General features: G+C 42.8%; 3 protein-coding genes and 1 long non-coding RNA gene across 6 annotated transcripts in view; 3 read left to right on the forward strand and 1 right to left on the reverse strand.

The window, feature by feature from the left end:
* LOC117759477 (3-mercaptopyruvate sulfurtransferase-like) overlaps positions 1-9,062 on the forward strand; it is a 12,173-nt gene extending 3,111 nt beyond the window's left edge. The window contains exons 2-4 of one of the 2 annotated variants that reach the window (XM_034581620.1): positions 1-265; positions 6,016-6,021; positions 9,051-9,062. The exon at positions 1-265 is cut by the window's left edge and continues 47 nt beyond it. In XM_034581620.1, coding sequence (XP_034437511.1) covers positions 1-252 — 252 coding nt within the window. In that variant the 3' untranslated portion in view covers positions 253-265; positions 6,016-6,021; positions 9,051-9,062. Of the gene's footprint in view, positions 822-4,703; positions 4,726-6,015; positions 6,022-9,050 lie in introns of those variants that run through there. The other variant, XR_004613488.1, reaches the window with a different exon arrangement.
* On the reverse strand, positions 1,667-3,980 carry LOC117759617. The gene is made up of 3 exons (XR_004613525.1): positions 3,756-3,980; positions 2,303-2,816; positions 1,667-2,194 (listed from the first exon to the last, which is right to left on the reverse strand). It is a non-coding gene; the product is annotated as an uncharacterized LOC117759617 (long non-coding RNA).
* Positions 7,912-10,762, forward strand: LOC117759424. 2 transcript variants are annotated; one of them, XM_034581554.1, is made up of 3 exons: positions 7,912-8,535; positions 8,630-8,693; positions 9,495-10,762. In XM_034581554.1, exons 1-3 carry the CDS (start codon positions 8,465-8,467, stop codon positions 10,404-10,406), a joined length of 1,047 nt encoding a protein of 348 aa, XP_034437445.1. In that variant the 5' UTR covers positions 7,912-8,464; the 3' UTR covers positions 10,407-10,762. The 2 variants fall into 2 exon arrangements, with proteins under 2 accessions (XP_034437445.1, XP_034437453.1); XM_034581562.1 differs by having other exon boundaries at positions 8,630-8,681.
* A 992-nt stretch (positions 10,763-11,754) lies between these two features.
* Positions 11,755-20,000, forward strand: part of LOC117766217 (transmembrane protease serine 6) — a 9,790-nt gene continuing 1,544 nt past the window's right edge. The window contains exons 1-16 of the mRNA XM_034593100.1: positions 11,755-11,829; positions 12,417-12,549; positions 12,632-12,801; positions 12,982-13,049; positions 13,545-13,732; positions 14,427-14,631; positions 14,723-14,859; positions 15,069-15,181; positions 15,301-15,410; positions 16,027-16,169; positions 16,284-16,382; positions 17,137-17,253; positions 17,553-17,669; positions 17,794-17,962; positions 18,462-18,739; positions 19,949-20,000. The exon at positions 19,949-20,000 is cut by the window's right edge and continues 85 nt beyond it. Coding sequence (XP_034448991.1) covers positions 11,755-11,829; positions 12,417-12,549; positions 12,632-12,801; positions 12,982-13,049; positions 13,545-13,732; positions 14,427-14,631; positions 14,723-14,859; positions 15,069-15,181; positions 15,301-15,410; positions 16,027-16,169; positions 16,284-16,382; positions 17,137-17,253; positions 17,553-17,669; positions 17,794-17,962; positions 18,462-18,739; positions 19,949-20,000 — 2,174 coding nt within the window. The remainder of the gene's footprint in view (positions 11,830-12,416; positions 12,550-12,631; positions 12,802-12,981; positions 13,050-13,544; positions 13,733-14,426; positions 14,632-14,722; positions 14,860-15,068; positions 15,182-15,300; positions 15,411-16,026; positions 16,170-16,283; positions 16,383-17,136; positions 17,254-17,552; positions 17,670-17,793; positions 17,963-18,461; positions 18,740-19,948) is intronic.

The raw sequence follows: 20,000 nt of genomic DNA on the forward strand, positions 1-20,000 counted from the left end.
TCCTTCCTGTCCACGTCGGGTCACTTCCTGCCCAAGGAGCAGCTCCAGACGGTGTTCGGCCGCGCGGGAATTGACCTCAGTCGCCCTCTTTGCATCTTGTGCGGCTCAGGTGTGACTGCGTGTCACGTGGCGTTTGCGGCCCACGAGTGTGGGAACCTGGAGGTGTCGGTGTACGACGGCGGGTGGTCGGAGTGGTACACCCGCGCTGTTCCCGAGCACGTCATATCTGAAGGACGAGGGAAGCACTTGTGATTGGCTGAGAAGTGGGACTGACTGACAGGAGAAGAAGGAGATGTTCTTTGATTGCTGTCAGGGGAAAGTGTTTAAAGGAATAGTTTTACATTGTGGGAAATACTTGTTGTCTAATCTTAACCAAGGTTAGATTTAAAGATTGATGCCTCTCCTAACCCGCTGAATACTGTGTGAAGCTACAACCAGCAGCTTGTTAGCTTAGCTTAGCACAAAGACAGTTAGCCTGGGTCTGTCCAAAGAAGCTAAATTCCACACACCAGCACATCAGAGGGCGATTTGACACCTGCCTTGTTTGGCCCGGACCTTTGTGGTCTCGGTCCGGATCAAACAGAATCATGGTTCGGTTCATTTGCAGCGTGAAAACACTTTTTGGGATAAACAATGGAACAAAGACATGAAGCTTGGTTCAGGCTTCCCGAGTTTAAGATGATATTTTCTCGTCTGTTTACTCACACAAATGTAAAATCTTTGACATCGAGTTCACAGATGAGTGTTGATATAGTTTTGGCATCAACGTCCTCTGTTTGAGTTCCCAAAATGTGAAACTATTTCTTCAAGAAAACAATAAAGTATTGAAACATCACGAATAGAACACAGAACTTTTCAGATATTTTGAAAAGATTTGTTTACAGCTTCAATGCTTGTGTCTATTAAAACACTTTGAATCACAACGAGTCGATATTAATATATTTGTGTATGTGTATATTTGTTTAGACTCAAGGTTTGTAGGTTATTGATCACATCTCAGATACAGCTTTGATTGTCAAATAACAGTTATAAGACACTATTTCCAAATATTGTTTTTTCTTTTCTTTGAATTTCTTTGTCATTCTAAGGTTTTGCTTGTGGTTATAAGAGAAAATTTAAACTGGTAACTCAATATGATTATAATTCTCCTTGGTTGACTTGAAAATTGAAAAGGGGTTACATTTTAGTTTTAAAGATTCTGAACTGTACAATTTGTCATGGAAACCTGCTAACGCCCACATGAGATGGAAAAACGAGAATCATAGCCAATAATATAAAGAAAGAAATACGCAACAACACATATTTTCCTGCCACACATCTCCCCCTGCTTTGAACAGATACACAATGTTGAATATAACTGGTAGAAAACAGGGAAGTGAGACAGGATATGCAGTTCCTCGTTTTCTGTGTAATCAAAGAACTTAGCAAAGGGCATATCGGAATAGTTTCAACCTTCCATTTCCCTTAATGGAAGCCGTACAAGCAACACGAAGAGGAGGCGACCTGATTCTTTATCTCGGCTCTTCCAGCCAGAGGGAGTAGCCGTCTTATCCCGGTCGTAACTGGTGAGTGTGTCGATCCGACAAAGACATTACTTCTCTTATCTTGCTAAGAACATGGAGTCCAAAGGCAGAGTACTGTCCCTGTAAGCAACCTCGTCAAAAAACTATTTGGGACAATTGTACCATGTACTTAATACTCCTGTTCAACACTGTGTTAATATATTTTTCTATTTTATTGTTACAATGTGAATAAATGTCAACAGAACGCTTTTCATGATGAATTCAAACAGCATCCACTTGAGGGCAGCAAAGCACTAGAACAGTTTTTCACTATAGTACATGTTACAGCTACAGCATGAATTCATCTAGTTTAACATGTGCCCTTCGTTTTATTTTTTATCTTGTGTGCATAACATCATTTACAAAGAACTCATGTGCGTCACTAATGACTTCAGATGCACGCAGCCACCATGATGGACAGAATGTTCTATCTTCACCTTGAAGCGTCACATAGTAAAATTCCTGCTGCTCTTGTATGAAGACACGTGATTGTCCTCAGCGGGAATCATTTGCTGCACAAAATTGTCTTCTCAAGGTAATTGTGTATAAAAGTTAATCGATTGTGTGGGGAACAAATTATCTTGTGCGATTAAAGAGAAAATCCCTTGTCGGAAGGTTTTGGGCTCTTCACACTATCTCACAAATGTTGAAGAAAGTGAAAAAGATTCCTGGATCCAGCCCCTTGATCCAAATCCGCACCCAAAATTGAATGGGTTCTTCCTTGGATCAGGTCCCAGCACTTCTGAAAATATGATGGAGATTAGTTAATTAACGAACGCAGACAAAATCATCACTCCAACAGGAATCCTTTAAGTTTCAGATCCAAGGGATTTTGAATTGACAGTTTTGGGCTGGTTTTTTTTACATTAAGGGGGATTTCCTTGGCACCTAAATTGGGAGAGCACACGCTTCTGTCACTTCTAAAAACATGTGATTGTCACACAACGACATCTTGGAAAGTATCACATGCCAAATGGGGTTTCCATCTCGTTGATTCACTCTTTTGAACCTTGAATAGCGTGTCACCCAGGCATCACACCACGTTCACAGAAACCACACTAACCACTCTTTTTCCTGTAAGTCATTTCAAATCATCTCAGATCCTCAGAGAAGAAACTAACTTTTTCAGAACAACCTGAGTCCACCGCCATGGAAAGGACTTCTCGATCGTTGTGTGTGTTAGTCTGACAGAACCGGCAGAGTTCTCGCAGGACGGGTAGGTTTCTTCTATGAGTGAACTTTAATTGAGCGAGTCTGTGGCAGGAAGTGATGCTTTAGCAGAAGTGATCATGAAGTTTTACAGGACGATAGAATCGAGTGTGGTTGGTTTATGTGATGAAGAAAGATTAGAACGGATCTAAATGCGTATATACTATGTGTGTGTGTGTGTGTGTGTGTGTGTGTGTGTGTGTGTGTGTGTGTGTGTGTGTGTGTGTGTGTGTGTGTGTGTGTGTGGTTGTGTGTCAGCGATAGTGACCTTTAAACATTGAATCTTTCTTTAATAAGATCCACAAATGAACATTTTTTTTTTAGATCTTGCAATTTCAAAGAAAGCAACAAAAAAAAAAAAATTCCTGGATCTGCCTGGAAATGTAATGGCTTCTTTTTCTTGTCTCATAGAAATCTGTATGCACAATATTATGGCTTCATTTTTCTGAAACAGGAGGATTCCATGTTCATATCTATACATTGAAACTAGCATCCCAGCAGTCAGTGTGGCATTATACATCTTAATGCTATATGAGACATAGGCCGTGAATAAAGCTGGACTGAAATATCCCAGATATCCAAACGCTGCCATGTTGCGTATTTGAAGCCAGAGTCTGTGCAGTAGTGATTGGGGGATAAAACCAAACTTACGGGGGAAACATGAACATGAACAGACATCAGTGCGATACCTAAAATGACAGAAGCCATCTTCGAGAGATTTATTTGACGTGTACTTTGACTTTTTAGTTCGGTCCATGTCCCGACAACCAACATGGAGGAGGTGGGATTTGTGACCTGTACTGCAGCCAACCACCAGGGGGTGAACCAGATATTTGGCTTCAGTTTTGGGGGGCTGTCATGTCGTCCACCTTTATGTATACAGTCCAAGCCTTTGCACCAGTACCATCGAGAGCGTGAAGCATGAGGAACTTACTATAGATGATGGGGAGTTTTTTTCTCTTTGTAGAAACAACAGTAGCTTACTGGGAAGAGAAAAGGATGAGGAAGTGGTTTATGTGTGTGTGTGTGTGCTTTTTCTGCGTGTGTAGTTTTTGTGGTTTCATTTCTTTGCTTGTCTCTATGAAACGGAGAGAAGAGAGAGAGAAAGTGAGTAAAAAAAAATTCATTTTGCTCTTGGAGCAGGTTGGGGGAAATCCAAATGTCAGAAGAAGATAAAACGATAAACGTAACTTTGAAAGTTAGTTTTGAGAAAAGTCGTCCATCGAGCATAGCACCTGATAAATTGAGATTAGAAAGAGTTGAAACCCCCCAGTGAGGTTTAAAGTGGATGCTTGTGCAATTTGGTTCAGTCAAATAATCAACTGTCACTTAAAGTCGCCCTTTTGGTGCAAATCAAGTTTGTCCCACTTGTGTTTTCTATGTGATCAAATATTTTGTCAACGCCATGTTTTATTTTATTAACATAAACAAATGAAACACAAAAAACAGCCAAAGTTTATGAAGTCACAATTCTAAAAAACCAATCCTGTCTACTTGTGGGCGGGGCTTTTGATGGATCAGGCTTCTTAATCTCAGGTGGCGCTGTGAGGAGACTCAGATCAGGGGCGGGGCCACATTAGCGTAGATCCATGAAACGAGGTACGGGAGGTGTAGAGTTACATTTAAACCATTTTTACGGCCGCGAAGGAAATTTTTGCGATGAAATTGGCCTTAGAACGCAATCTGCGACTATGCAGACTCAGCTGGCTGTGTTCATATCCAGGATATTGCAGCTTCATTTCTGGATAGTGGGAGGAAGAGGAGACACATCGTCAACCCTAACCCTATATTTTCTAGATTTCTACTTTTGTAGCTTAAAAGTTCATATAACCTTTGGTGCGAGTGGGTGTTTTACATCTTACGCGACAGAAACCATAAAGAACTACTACTTATATTTGGTTTAAACGTTTAGATTTTTAAGCTACCACAGAGTATTTATATATATATATATAAAGAGTATTATAAAACATTATATATATATTGTGATCTTCAGAGGATCTATTCAGTTGAGGACTTGAAAAGAGGACTTTTACTGGTCATCTTCCTGGTAACTGACACGTTCGCTTGTTTCCAATAAAACACACTAATGGAAATGTTGTTCACTTCAGGTTTGTGACATCACTCAGTGATACGATAAATTAATCTGTAATCTGATTCATGTTGTTTTAAGAACAGGAAGTCTAGTAAGCAGGAAGTGCATCATGAAACATTTGGGTTCTCAGAAAAAAAACGTTGACCTTCATCCTTTGTTAAACCACAATAACAGGAGAACTCAGTAAAAACCTGTGGCTTCCCCTGTGCATGAAAATGAAAAAAAAAAAAACTATCAAAATATGTATAAATGTTGTGTGTGCACAAAAAGTTTGCTTTTATAGAAATGTATTCTTACTAATATGTTTGTCTTTTGTATTTGGGGCAGACGCACACACACGCACGCACACTAGTCTGAACACACTGTGAATATACTAACCCTAACTTACCCTAAAATACCATAATAACATCAAAGTATATCCAGTATAGTTTGTATGTAGGACTATAAAAAGTATTATAGACAAATATGCACGACGAGAAATTTAAATACACCTTTACTTACAAGTCAAAAGAAACTGCTCTGAAATGGGAACACACTTGACCACAAACAGACGCAATCGTCACACCTTTGAGTTTCACTGTGGGGAGCAGAGTTAGATTCAACATCTTGATTATTAATTTCTTAGAAGTGACCTTCAGCGAGTGTGAAGATTATTTCCACATGCTCCTTGACATTTGTCTGACGTTCTCTCACAGGGAGTCAGGTGGAATGAAGCCAGCACTTTGAAGCAGCGTCATCAACAGGTGAGACAGCAAAGTCTTTTAGTATAAACGACGGACAGTAGATGTAGAGCTCAGATCAGTTTTGTACTTTTACATCTGCCAAAAGAATAAACTTCCATGTGTGAAGAATAACAATAATTTAACATCTCACCTCTCAGCGAGTGGTGCTTGATGTGGTGAGGTGTGAAACTAAGCACTGAGGCTTTTCAATACTTGCGTTTTTAAAATCTGAAATCTACTTTTAAAATATAAGTCAAAGGGGATCTAAGTGCTGCTGTACAGGACTCTGGATCCCAGCTATAGGGGGAAGCTGGAAATTAATTAAATCAAACATAAAAGATAAAAAAATCCAAAGTGTTGATCCTGAAACTTGAAGTTTGACTAAACATAGAATTATATTTATAGTTTATACTAAATTTGGCAGATTCAAACAGGTGTTTATCAGCCATGGAAACAGACTGAGGGCAGATGTGAAACATGTCTATTTCTGCTTTTTGTTCTCAACTGTGGGCGTCACAGCTGTATCTTGCGATCATTGTGGTCAAAAATATAAGTAGGTTATAGATATAAAATATGACATGTCATCCCTCTCTCACATGTCCTCGGTTGCATCTGCTTCATCTGCACAGAGTGAGAAGGAGGAACGAGTGAGTTACAGGCCGGAGCAGTCGACCGTCTCTCTGGAAACAACAATCCCCGGAGGTTTTAGATCTCCCAGAAAAAAACCCCTCAACAAATGGAGAGAAATAAGAAAACTTCTCTGCTGGTTCTTCTCGCTGTGCTTCAAGTCCTCAGCGCCAGGAAGGATGATTGTCCTGACCAGCCAGATAAAAGTTAGTGATTTAATGATTTATGTAAAGATCTTCTGAAAAAAAATCTCACATGACAGACTTGGCATTTCACTATTTCCCCACAGATCTCACCTGCTACACTGACTACTTCCGGTACATCACTTGTGTGTGGAACAGTGCGTCTGAGCACAGAGAGGCTCCGTGCACACTTCACGCCAAAAGGGTGGTTGCTAATCCGAAGTAAGGACGGCAATCACAAAGATATCATATATGTACTCAAGTAATACTGAGTGCAGTGAATTGAGCTGAGCGTAATCTTTTTCTCTTTTTCATGAGTCGTGTATACAGCGCTTCCTGTGACCTGGAGCCCGCTCATGTGTCCGGACCGGCGCTGAGGAAGTGCACCTTGGACTTCGAACGTGATGGCATTGTAAGTTTGAAATACTAGATCCCGTTAAATATCTGTGCTTATCAAATATGAGACAAATGTTCCTGTATTTTCATTTGCTTCAAACCTGTCTAACGTGCAGGGACACAGCATCTATACATTTATACACCTCTAGTGTGTTCGAGAGGTAATTTTGTGAGTGTACAAGTTCAGCAAAGTTAAAAGCCGAGTCCCCCTAGTCCAGTCGATACTTCCAATGCCTCACATTTGCATAATCCACATCTATCGGCTCGTTTGTTATGACACCGAACAAAGTCAGGGAAAGTGATGTGTTTTCTAAATTGGAGCAAGTAAACCTTTTCAGGTGATAACACAAACCCTGATATGAGCGGAACATGTCTCCTTTAAAGCTCTTATTCAGGAGCGAAACTGTCCAGCAGCTCTGATTCATTTACATCTTTTTCATCTTGTATTAATATTCTTTTGTTAAATGTTTTCTCAGTTCCAGTCCTTCCACAACCTGTCCATAAACCTGGATTGTGCCCCTGCCAAGCATATTTTGAAAATTTTCTTCATGCCAGCCTGCCACAGTGAGTATGATGACTGAGTGTCTCTGACTTACCTTGTGATCGATCCACGGTGACCAACAAATCATTTGTGTGATCCCGCAGTCAAGCTGGATCCTCCAGGTAAACCGGCTATCAACGGCACCACCGCTTCCTGGCTCTCCGAAGCGCGGAGTGATACAATAATCGAATTGTACAGCACCCAGCTGCAGTGGAAAAGATGGAATCAGTCATGGAGTGTGTGTATACATTGTGTTTGTTTTAATACAGTGTGTGTGTGTGTGTGTGTTTGTGTGTGTGTGTAGTAAAACTAAGTGTTGGGAGATCTTGAGAGCGAATCTTAGATTTATTACAGTGGCCCTGAAGGTGAAAACAAAACCACATTTAACGATGTTGTGTTGTTTCTAAAATGTTATGAAATGTTCTTTTCTAAAGTGTTGTGTTCTGTGAACTGTTGCGGTCTTTTGACCCTCAGGGCCACTCTAATACTTACACATGATCTGTAGAAAACCCAAACATCAGTGAATGGACAGACGTGACTCTCCGCCTGTTGAACGTCCTCCTGTTTGTTTTTCTTCTTCGTCTGTGCAGAAAAAGCAGACAAAAAGCAAAAGCTGTGATCGGTACTGCAAGGCACAGCTGGACGAAGACTTGCTCGCACTCGGAGAGAAGCACGAGGCACGTGTTCGAGTTCAGGCTGTTGTGGAAGGGGGCGTGTCAACGTGGAGTGAATGGAGCCCCATTGCATCATGGGTGTCCCCTGTGGGAATCACAAGACCACCATCACAACTAATATCAAGTAAATGTTTAATGCCAAGTATAACCAAAATAAATTGGTTACATCAGTGGAAAATAACAAGTTTCCAAAGTCACTCCACCTGAAGTGCAGGAGTTAAATTTTGCATTTGGAGATTTGTTTCGTGCCAAGAATTCCAGGGAAGGAAACCAGTTGGACGAACTTTAAATGAATAAAGAAAAACAGACGATTCTCTTATACATGTCAAATAAGCTTATTCTCTTTTTGTATGCACGCAACCCAGATTTGTTCTTTCCATTGGGATGAACACAGTGTGCCGACCTCTGAGCTAATGAGAATCTCTGTGTTTGTCAGGTTTAACTGGAGGCATATTGGCCATGATCATCGTGGGTGCAGCGCTGGCCTTGATTCTGGCCGTCATGCTCTTTAGGCATGAAAAAGCCTCTTGGTGAGCAGACACAACCACACAAAGAAGAAATCTGTCCTATACATGCATCGAATTCTGTGTTTTCTGACAGCTACTGCGTCATTCTGTACTTTAGGGTTTACGGGAAGATCAGAGGTCCAGACCCTGGAAAATCCTTCCTTAAAGATGTAAATTTCCAGGTGAGCATATTTAATTCTTTTCATCTTAGTGCTCATCGCTTGATTTAGTTTGTTGCAGTGTATTTTAAATAAAGATACACACTAGATTCTTGTGTGAAAAGGAATATTACAACATAAGCTTCTTCAGTTCTTATATGTGGGCATCAGAACAAGCAGCGTGACTCTAACGTGTTGTTAAAATAGCTCATTTGCCCATTTAGAAAAAGCAGGAAATCAGCTGTGTTCATATGGAGTTGTGTCCAACTACCATACACATGTAAGTCCAATGTTACCTCTAAGTTTTTTGGTGGCAACGTATCACACTCTAGATCTAGAGTCAGTACTAGCTCTGTCTGTCATTCGGCGTTGGGCAGTTAGCGTGCGGTGGTTTCTCCAGATAACAGCCGCCTGCTGGAAAAAATAGAGATGAAACTGAACCAAAGTTTGGCTCGATGTTAAACAGTGAAAGGTGTTAACCAGCTGCACACCTCTCTGCAGGTTGGTTACCACCAGCAAACGCTTTTTGACAATCCACATTATCTTTTTAGAGATGGAAAAACACAACACATATTAAAGAAGGCAGAGAACCAAACCAACGGATGTACTTATGTGGGATGTGAAACCAGACAGAAAAAAATAACCACCAGGCAAAACATACGTGACATTTACAGAAACAAGAAACAGGAAGAAGATAGAAAACCTCATGAACACCGCATATTTCTCCTTTTACAGTTGATTTTTGCAGGTTTATAACCTTGTAAATTTTTATTTGTTCTGCACTTTTAATCTCTTCGATGCCTCCTCCCACCTTCTCTCTTCCAGGATTGGTTTAGCCCTCACTTCACAAAAGAGTCCTTTCTCTCCATGAAAGTGGAGGATATCTCCTCCGTGGAAGTGATCTCCTCCATGGATGCTGCCACACTCTGCAGCAAGATGAGAAGTGAAAGCATCTGCCAGTTGACCAGCTCCAGATATTTGAACCCCAGTTACTCCCACCTCTGTCCTCCTCCACCTTTCCCCCTGCCCACCGCGGCGAACCTGCAGCCCTTTGCCAGTGATACACCTCATGGCGCTCGTCACAGTCTGGGTGACGGCAAAAATGCGGAACAGGATATAGAGGAAGAAAGAGTGAAAGCACTGGAGATGCTACTGTTGCTTTCCAAAGGCAACAACAACAGTGAGCCATTGCCAGTCGTTTCTGACTATGAGAAGGTCGAGAAGCTCCAGGTCGAATGCATGAGGCTCCAGAGTCTAGATTCAGGGATGTGCAGTGGTGAAGAGGTCAGTCAAGAGAGTCTGGAGGCAGATAACGTCAGTGCAAATGAGAGTTATGACAAAGCGCCGGAGGAGAAAGAGGGAGGGAGCGGAATAGTCGATTTTCACAAACTGTTTGGAGGCAGTGGAAGCGTTTTTGGCAAAGGGTCAATTCAGGTTTGTTCCGATTATGAGCAAGTGCAGAAGCTGCAGCCTGAGAGCCCAGAGCTCCCCAGCCTGGATTCAGGGGTTAGCAGTGGGGGTGAGGAGCGGGTGAGTCACGAGGAGAGCCTGGACGACGTCGACAAGACCAGCGAATTCACACACTTCCTGTTTCCTCCACCTCTCGCTTCCAGTGCTTTACCACATTCAGGGATCTCTTTCCCACAACAGCCGCTTAAGTTCTCTGGTCTGAGTCCCAGTCCAAGTCTTAGACCCTCCGGTGACGGATATATGCCAGCGAAACAGGAACCGTGTTGAAAATATACTGAAACCTTTTCATCCATCACATGAAATATGAATCACACGATGACAGCTGGAGACATTTAGCTCATGCAAGTGCTGAATAGTTCGGCCGTTTGCAGAAATGAAACGTTTGACTGTCACATATGAAGAACGTGGCAGGAAACCTTCCAGTCAGACTTTCCACTTTAGTGCTCTCCGACTAATTTCAGCTGAGATGACCCAGAGTTCAGTGCAGGTGTGAAAGCAACACGTATCATAGATTTATGAAATGAGCAATGTCTTTCAATGAAGGGATGACACTCTTGAAAAAAGAAACAAGCTTATTTCCAGTCTATTTGATATTCTTTTACTGTGTTTTTATAACCTTCTGATAAATGTCTATTTTGTTGTAGTACAAATTTACATTTATTACATGTAAATGAGTCTCAGTGATGTTTGAAACAGCCGATATCTTTCATGTATATATATAGATATATATATCAGTGTCTATTTTATTTAAAATGCTCCAATTGAAGTTCTATATTTTTGGTTGTATTTATGTTTTTAATTTTAATTTATAAAAACTCATAATAAAGTTTACAAAAATAAAGCATCAAGCCTCAATTACATTTATTTACCATAAGGGTCAGATAACAACATCTTAGGAATCATTGCCAATACATTCAAAGACACACACACACACACACACACACACACACACACACACACACACACACACACACACACACACACACACCCAGGCTGATAAAATGAACAAAATCCATAGGTTGGGCTCTACACATGATATATCATATTTTGGGTAGCAGTAGAAAACATGCCAAATTAATTATATGGCTGGATTAAGGCTTTGAAGTCAGTGCATTCACTGCTTTTTAAGAATTTAAGACCTGCAGAGACTCTCGGCCTCAAAGGGTTTCTCTCGGTGCAGCACACTCACGCTGTGGCCCCCGTTGGGATTTCTTGTTTGCATGGAAGGTGAAATGAACTCTGGGTAATGGGTTGGGTATCTAAATGGGCGAACACGACATCATTCCCATCAGACTTACCTGTGCAGGGGAGTTGACTGTTGCCAGGTGACGGTTAGTGACATCAGTGCGCCTGCCGCCTACCTGACTCCCATCTGCTCTACAACATTCACGATGGAGCTTTATTCCTCCTCATAATCATTGAGGGAAATGGGAAATAACGACTTTTTAAAAAATACTTTCGGGCTGACTAACAGAGGTCGGCCTCGTTCTCTGTCGGAGCGAAGTCTATGCTAACGTGACTTTCCAGAGATGGTAAATAACAGCTGTTAAATCGGAGACTCGCATCGGAGACAGTGAGATGGTTTGTCATGGAACAAAGGACGCGGAGTGATGTAATGGCGTTCAAGCACGGCTCTGTGAAGTCATTTCCATTTGACCAGGAGATCACAACTGCTTCTGTGAAGGATGGGGTGAGTGAGGCTAAAAAACAGAAATACATTTGCAGTAGGAGTTTTATCAGTCGCTACATTTAGACTTCTGTGTGGCGAACGTATTGAGCCGTTAGAGCAAACCGGCATTCAACAGAACTCGGTGTGAGAAAGATGGATGTGCTTGATTTTGCTGTATATTAATTATATGAACAATAGACTGAATGAAAAAATGAACAAAAACCAAAAGGTGTTCTACGTAGAGTTTAAGCTAAAACGTGTTAGCTAGAGGGAAGAGAACATAACCCGTCCTTCTCACGTGTTCTTCTGTGAATGTCTTTTGTAATTCGGCAGGTGGGGACTTTAAAGGGGAATGCCAGTAGCTACAATGTAATCTTATGGGGCAACTGTGACATTCCACAAAAAGTCAATGGAAAAGGTTTTTTCCACAAATTAAAAGTCTGGATCCTCAATAAAGATAAATGTCGCCCTGGGAGATAAAACGGCAGAGCCTGTCAACCCAGTGCCTAAATATAACCCACTGGGAAACTATCCCACTCGTGAGACAAAACACGTGTGATTGGATTTTATATTGGACTTTCAGAATTTGTATCTGTTCTCCTCCACAGGTTGAAGCTGGTGCACAAGCTGTGGCTCCACCCGTCAGGAACACTCGATCCTGCAAGTGTCTCCTGGCCTTTGCCATCAACCTCCTCATCATCCTCATTGTCGGAGGGGCCATGCTGGCCTGGTACCTCCTGGGTGAGTACTTCTTTCTTGTCTTCTCTATTCAGTACTTATCTATTTTGAATCCATACTTGAGACATGAGTGTATGAACAGCAGTGATTAACTCACCTTCCTCTCCAACAGAGTACAGGGTTTGGTTTCTGGAGCCTCGTGTCCAGCAGCAGTACGCAGCCTACATGTCCATCCTCAACAGGAACTTCTCTGCTGATCTGTCCTCTCACAGCAGCCCTGTCTTCCAGAAAGAGGCCGGGGGAGTAAAGACCATGGTGAGTAGGGACTGTGAATTCCTGTGATGCTGATGTAAACTGGAATAACTTGGATCACCACAGTTAGGGACTTAAGTGTTTTTCTGTCCTTCCTGATAGAAATACTCTGAAGCTAAATGCATACTGAGGTAAGACTGTAAATTAGGGAGGTTGATGGTGTTTTTCTGTTTCTTCTTTCAGGTAGCGAAGATAATGAAAGGCTCAAGTCTTTCTCGATACTTCATCCACACCACTGTCTTCGCCTTTGCGTACGTGGATCAAACTGTTTCTTTTACAAATCAATAATAACTGCAGTGAATGTGACGGAACTGGCTCCAGTCTGGTACCATGTTGGCTGAAAGTGGATGTTCCTGCCCAGAGCGAGAACAGCCTGGTTTGCCATAACTCACCGTATTGCCACATTCATTACCTGTGCCAAAGAAGTTATGTTTTTTATCTGCTTTTGTTTGTTTGTTTGAAGGATTACGCAAAAACTACTGGACAGATTACCACGAAATTTAGAAGGATGCAATGTTGGTCAGGGAAGAACCCATTGAAATTTGGTAACGTGAATTTTCAACTCCCCAATAGCAGAATTGGCATCAGCCTCACTAGTCACAATCATTAAGTTTCCAAATCTAATACAGATCATCTGGCTCACTCGCGGGAAATTAATTAGTGTCCGTCCACATGTGCGACACGCTTGAACTTTCCGATCAATGCTAATGGTCATGAGGTGCTGTTCTCTGCTTTGTTTGTTGCAGAAATGGGAGTGTTGTGGCTCACGTCTGGATAGTGATGTCAGTGCCAAGCAGCCATGTTGGGTGGGTGACGCAGAAGAAGGTCACTACGAGCCTGGCGAAGGGCCTGAGGGAGGCCGGAGGGTCGGGGGAGGGACAGATGGTCAGCGTCGATGGATACCTCCTCCACCTCCCTTCGCTGTCGGTCAGCGGTGAGAGAAATGGAGGAGAGAGGGAACGTGCATGTTAGATATTAACAATCATCACTTTGGCATCAGCTTCTTCTGTCTTGAACTTAAAGATTACAGAACTTTAGAGACCTTTAAAAGGATGTTTCCTGATTTGTGAAGGACGTTATCACAATGAGATACGATTTCAGTGTCAAAACGTCAGCATGTGTTGAAGTTAACTTTCCAGAAACGAGCACGACAGAAGATAGCATGTGATGTTAGCATCTTGGCTGCGACACAATGGTCATAGTCACACGTGGTAGATAACTTTTGTATCATTGAGCTTTAGATTAATCTGTTTTACCAGTTCTGAGGAGGTCTCCTAACGTCCACTGCTGGGCTCACCTGGAAAAATGGTGTGACCCAGGAAACAGTGGATTTAAATACAGGAAGTATTTAGTTAGTTAGTTCATAGCCGCTGTTTATATCAGTTCCTTTTACCTCTTTAGGGCCCATTGCTTGTTTGTGGAATATTGAGTTTCCTCTTTTTTGGGCTGAAGAAATTCCATATTTTCAGAACCATCTATGACTCAATACCATTTAGCTCAGTCTCTCACACGAGCTAATGATTGTTCCTGGCCCCCACGGAATATTAGGTTTAATAGTTGCCAGCTACGCTAAAATTCATAGTTTAAACACACAATTTACTCATTATCATCAATATGCTTTCCCTAAGACTGTTGCTACCACCAGGAGGTGCTGTCCAGAGGCCCGGTGGCTCTCAGTGGCCCCGACACACAGCATTCCTCCTGCCTGTGGCACCTCCAGGCGGCCCCTGGCTCCCAGCTGGAGCTCCACATGGAGTTACTGCTGCCACAGTGCCAGGGCCGGCTGGTGGTGTTCGATTCCCTCACCCCCACCGATACACGCCTCATCGCATCGTGAGTCTCTTTCATGGACCTTTCACCGGCTGTGACACATTAGCTCAATACTGACATACAGAAATGCCAATTGTTTTATTTATCCTCTCAGTGTTGATGGCTGCAGTCGACAGGAGCGTGTGGTCAATGTCCTGTCTTCAGGTGAGTGGATGACGGTGGTTTGGAAACAGGGACTTTACAACAACAAAGAGCCCTTCTCTTTGTCCGCACAGGCCTGGGACCGCCAAGGTAAGACCACCTAAACCACCACACCTTCTTAACTAGTCCTAAAATCATCCCACTAGCATGGTGACCCAGAGGTTGACGGCCGAGATGTTGGTGAATAGGTTGGATCAAAACAGCAGGTTCTATCCTTCTGTGAAGCTCAGGCCTGGATGCCATAGAATTCAAGATAAACTTTTGGATTCATATTGTGAAATGAAATATTTCTCTCCCAGAGTGTAACTCCACCATAGAGCTGAGGGCAGTGTCAGGGGTCCAGGGGACACTGAGGACCCCCTTTTTCCCAAGCTACTACCCTCCAGACACCCACTGCACCTGGGTCTTTACTGTAAGACACTCCCTCATCCTTTTTCTTTCTCTCCCGGTTGATTTAGTGATTGTTGCATTGAAGCATGACTTTTATTTGGTGTGTGTTTGCACTTTATTGTATTTTTGTATTTACTCTAGATGCCCAGTTCATGGATGGGTCTGTCCCTGGAGTTCGAGGGCTACAAGCTGAACAGAGCTGGCGACAATGAGGCCTGCACCCAGGGTCAGTGGATCGTCCAGGACCGCAGGTGAGCTCCTCCACGGCGAGTCCTGCTGCTGTGTGGGAAAACTTCATAAATGGAGTTTTTACACTATGTAATTAGTACTTAGGTCAGCAAATATACTGTAAATGTTGAATTATGTATTCATTCATATCATTACTTATGATTTGTGTGACTTTATGTCGCTTATGTTTCCCCAAATTACCATGTGTACCATTTTGACGTGTGTATCGAAATGAGAATAACTGAAAGGTCAGTAAACCTCAAACTACAAAACAACACGTTCAGACCTACTTTAATTTTTTTAGGCCAAACTGGAGGCAGCAATAAATAGACCACATACGAACGCACACACATAGGTCATACACCTGTCTGTGGTGAGACATGTGACAGGAAACATGTGAAGTGTTTCCACACAGGTCCTGAGGTGCAGACCTTTCAGTTTGTTTCATCGCCAGCTGCGTGACAGACGCACGTATAAACACCCACCACACACACACACACACACACACACACACACACACACACACACACACACACACACACAGAGCAAAAATGATAAATCTTTTGTGTTTTTCAAAGTTCTTGTAGAGAAACATACAGTAAGTAGAGTTTGATCCCAGCGTCTCTGTCCCTTGCTCAGACTGTGCGGCACCAGGAGTCCGCAGACATACATTGAACGAGTCTTCCCGGTGTCCAGGGTGGTGACCGTCGTCATGACGTCCCAGGTGTCACTCACAGGGCCGGGCCTTCAGCTGCACTACAGCGTCTTCAACCTATCAGATCGTAAGCTGTGGATGCAGGAGAGACACAGACAAGACGTTTAGACGAGAGAGAGACGATTTGACTTTGCTTCAGTTGTGTTAATATCATTTAATTGTGTGTCTGTGTGTTGTGTAGCTTGCCCAGGCTGGTTTCTGTGCACCGTTAATGGCCTGTGTGTTCCTGCCTGTGATGGAATCAAGGACTGTCCCAATGGACTTGACGAGAGGAACTGTGGTATTTCTCCAATGCTCATTTACACATAATGTATTTTTTTCCTTTGAGACACAGAAAGAACAACAACAATAGATAAGTTCACCGAAACACAGTAAAGTCCCACGCATTTATATGTTTGAGCCATTTACTGCCAAATGAAACTGGTATTACAACGGGACTTCCTGATTGTATGAATTCTTGACACGAGGATCCAACAACACGGGCTATTCAGGGGTGAAATAAACCACAAGCCTCCACCGCACAACTTGTGATGCCACTTGTGGCAGTTGAGCCAGTTTTATGGAACAAAACTTGCTGACGGCAGAAAATGTTTAAACATATGAGACACGAGCCTCGTCGTATGAAAGCAAGCCGGCTTAAAAGTCAGAGTGATGCTAATCTGATTTGATGGGCCTGCTTTTTTCCCTTGATTTCTTTTCTTCACTGTGATGGCAGACGGTTCCTCACAGTATAAAAACATGTGGTATTTGGCAGCTCATTAAACTACAAGGCAAATATTTGTTTTGTTCTTTATGTGTTGATATAGCCGGGTCATGAAGTAGCCTCCAAATACTATTAAAAGCGCATTGATTGGTTTGTTATATAGTATTTCAATCGCATAGATTGTCATATTGTGTGTGTTTGTGTTTGTGTTTGTGTGTGTGTGTGTGTGTGTGTGTGTGTGTGTGTGTGTGTGTGTGTGTGTGTGTGTGTGTGTGTGTGTGTATGTGCGTGTGCGTGCGTGCGTGCGTGCGTGTGTGTGTGTGTGTGTCAGTGTGTGTGGCTCAGTACCAGTGTCCAGAGGATGACAGTCGATGTGTGGACTACACCAAGGTGTGTGACCAACAGCCGGACTGCCCTGGAGCCACAGATGAGATGAACTGCACTAATGGTAACACACACACACACACACACACACACACACACACACACACACACACACACACACACACACACACACACACACACACACACACACACACACGTAATAAATGCCTCTTTACATCCTGTTGTGTAGAATATTTACTGGAGGTCTTGGGTAATGTGACACTGGGACACACACACAGCGTGGATACGTGCTACAGCTGCAGCAGTTTGTCTTTTTGTGTGTGTGTGTGTGTGTGTGTGTGTGTGTGTGTGTGTGTGTGTGTGTGTGTGTGTGTGTGTGTGTGTGTGTGTGTGTGTGTCCAGGTGTACAGTGCACAGATATGACCTATGTGTGTGCTGATGGAACGTGTCTGAAGAGGCCAAACCCAGAGTGTGATTCTGTTGCCGACTGCCCAGACGCCTCAGATGAAAAACAGTGTGGTCAGATAACACACACACACACACACACACAAACACACAAACACACACGCACACACACTTTGCAAATAAAGACAGCAAGTACATGCTAAATACTGTGTGTGTGTGTGTGTGTGTGTGTGTTCAGAGTGCGGCCTGCGGCAGGTCTCCAGTCGTATTGTCGGGGGCACCAACGCCTTGGAGGGGGAGTGGCCATGGCAGACCAGCCTTCAGGTGCGGGGTACCCACATCTGCGGGGGGGCTCTCATCTCCAACCAGTGGGTGGTGTCCGCCGCCCACTGTTTCTATGACGACTGGTACGTGCAGGAAGAGAGAGAGAGGAGGAAGTGGTGGGATGAGCGAGGTGTTATAAAGTGCTTCTTCGTCAAACAAATTAAATTAATTATTATTGTTATTTCTCTGTTTTCTTTGAATTTCCTTTATTTTCAGTGCTTTTGTTGTGTCTTTGCTGTTCAGGCTTTAAGTGTAACAGCCTGTTTGACTCAAAACCAGCATATTTCTGTATTTATATACATTTCTATCTATGACCAGAACATCCTGTGGAGGATTAAAAACTGCTCTGCTTGTTTTTTGTACTGTTTTTATAATTAATAATTAGTAATTATTCAAGTTTGCATTTACTGAATCTTAAAACTTCGATGAGGCTTTTGTTTGTGAAATAAAGTATGTTTTAAAAGACACGAAAGAAGCAACATTAAGTGTAAGATAAAGCTCCTATAACACATGACAAGTGACTTTCTCCTCTTCCTCCTCCTCCTCTTCCTCCTCCTCCTCCTCCTCCTCCTCCTCCTGAAGGCTCCGCTCCGCCTCCTTGTGGACAGTCTACCTGGGTAAACTCCTCCTCAGTCCCAGCAGCCCCACGGAGGAGGTGGCCCGAGTCCAGGAGATCCATCTCCACAAAGACTACGACAACAGAACCCAAGACTACGACCTGGCCCTCCTGAAGCTGGACCGCCCCCCCTCCCCTCCGCAGGCTGGACAGGCTCGACCCGTCTGCCTGCCCCCACCGACCCACCGGCTGGACCCGGGCCTGCTCTGCTGGGTCACCGGCTGGGGGGCTGTCAGCGAGGGGGGTGAGAAGGGAATGGGAGGGTGAAGTGTTGGTAGACAGTGGGATTTCGTATTAAAATAGACTATGGACATTTCCTGCATATACTGGGAGCGGTTGACCAATCAGAGCAGACTGGGCTTCATGGGAGGGGGGGCTTTAAAGAGACAGGAGGTAAAACCAAGTGTTTCAGACAGAGGCTGAAAAGAGGAGCTGCAGCAACAGACAGTTTGAGGAAAGTGATGCGAACCTTTTATAGTAATAACACAGTTTAAAATGATCATGAATTTGTCTCCTTTGAATTAGTGACTTAGTAGTGACTCGTAAAGATTTTCCCTGTAGGAAACATAAGTCTAAATTCAAGCCGCACAGTCACATTGCAATTAATTCCAACGAGTAATCAGAACTCACTTTAGCTCATGAAACAAACGTTGTTCAGCTCAGTTGAGTTTTGCTCCAAGTTGTGCTAATGCTAATAATTACATCCTGATAAATTGTATTTTCATGATCACCACAAGAAATTCAATAAATCCCCGGATGACTTAAAACCTATAATCTTTTAAAAATCCTTTCCACAGGACAAAAGGTCAAGAAAAAACAATCCAGTATTATAATAAATTGAATTAAACCTTCACTGAACCTTGTAAAAAGACACTTTTAAAATAACTATGCAGCTTTATAAACATTAACAATCTCAAAGTGGACTTTTATTTGGTGCACTTGACTTGTAGGTTTCATTTATAAGGAATTAAGTCCAAACACAGGTTTTTTTTGCTTTGCTATAAAGTTGTTTTATTCCTGTTTCTGGACGAACATAAAACTTTGTGTTCCACTGGCTTTTTGTGTTATGCAATAATATTTTCACAGGAAGTGAACTTTGGTGACTTGTGTGGTCTTTCAGAAAAAAAAGGCAGTTCATCAGTCGCACTTTGAATGTGACACCTAAAGTTTTCTGAGAATTGACGGGACATTGTTCTGCTCGTTGCTGTGTTAAACATCCATAAGTTTAATGTTGGACTTTACAAGTTGAACTCTGTTAAAGTTGAGGAGTCACTGCAGTCTCACATGTTTCACTGTTTCGCTGACGTCCACTGGTTGAATTAAAACAGAGCAGTGAAGACGTCAGTAACTTGAGGGAGAAGAGAAAATATAGTTTATAATTTGTCTTTACTAAAAAGAGGAAAAATCTGTTCTACTTTACTCACTGACCTTTTTGACCTTTGACCTCCTCCAGGCAAAGCCAGTAATGTGCTTCAGAAGGTGGACGTTCATCTGGTCAGTGAGGA

Source organism: Hippoglossus hippoglossus, chromosome 1, assembly GCF_009819705.1.
Source record: "Hippoglossus hippoglossus isolate fHipHip1 chromosome 1, fHipHip1.pri, whole genome shotgun sequence".
Lineage (NCBI taxonomy): Eukaryota > Metazoa > Chordata > Actinopteri > Pleuronectiformes > Pleuronectidae > Hippoglossus > Hippoglossus hippoglossus.

Excerpts from the sequence above, each read along its gene's own strand:
- LOC117759424 (XM_034581554.1), top strand. The coding sequence starts at position 8,465 with ATGATCATCGTGGGTGCAGCGCTGGCCTTGATTCTGGCCGTCATGCTC. Across the intron at positions 8,536-8,629 it reads AGGCATGAAAAAGCCTCTTG|GGTTTACGGGAAGATCAGAG; the intron begins GTGAGCAGACAC and ends TCTGTACTTTAG. Across the intron at positions 8,694-9,494 it reads TTAAAGATGTAAATTTCCAG|GATTGGTTTAGCCCTCACTT; the intron begins GTGAGCATATTT and ends TCTCTCTTCCAG.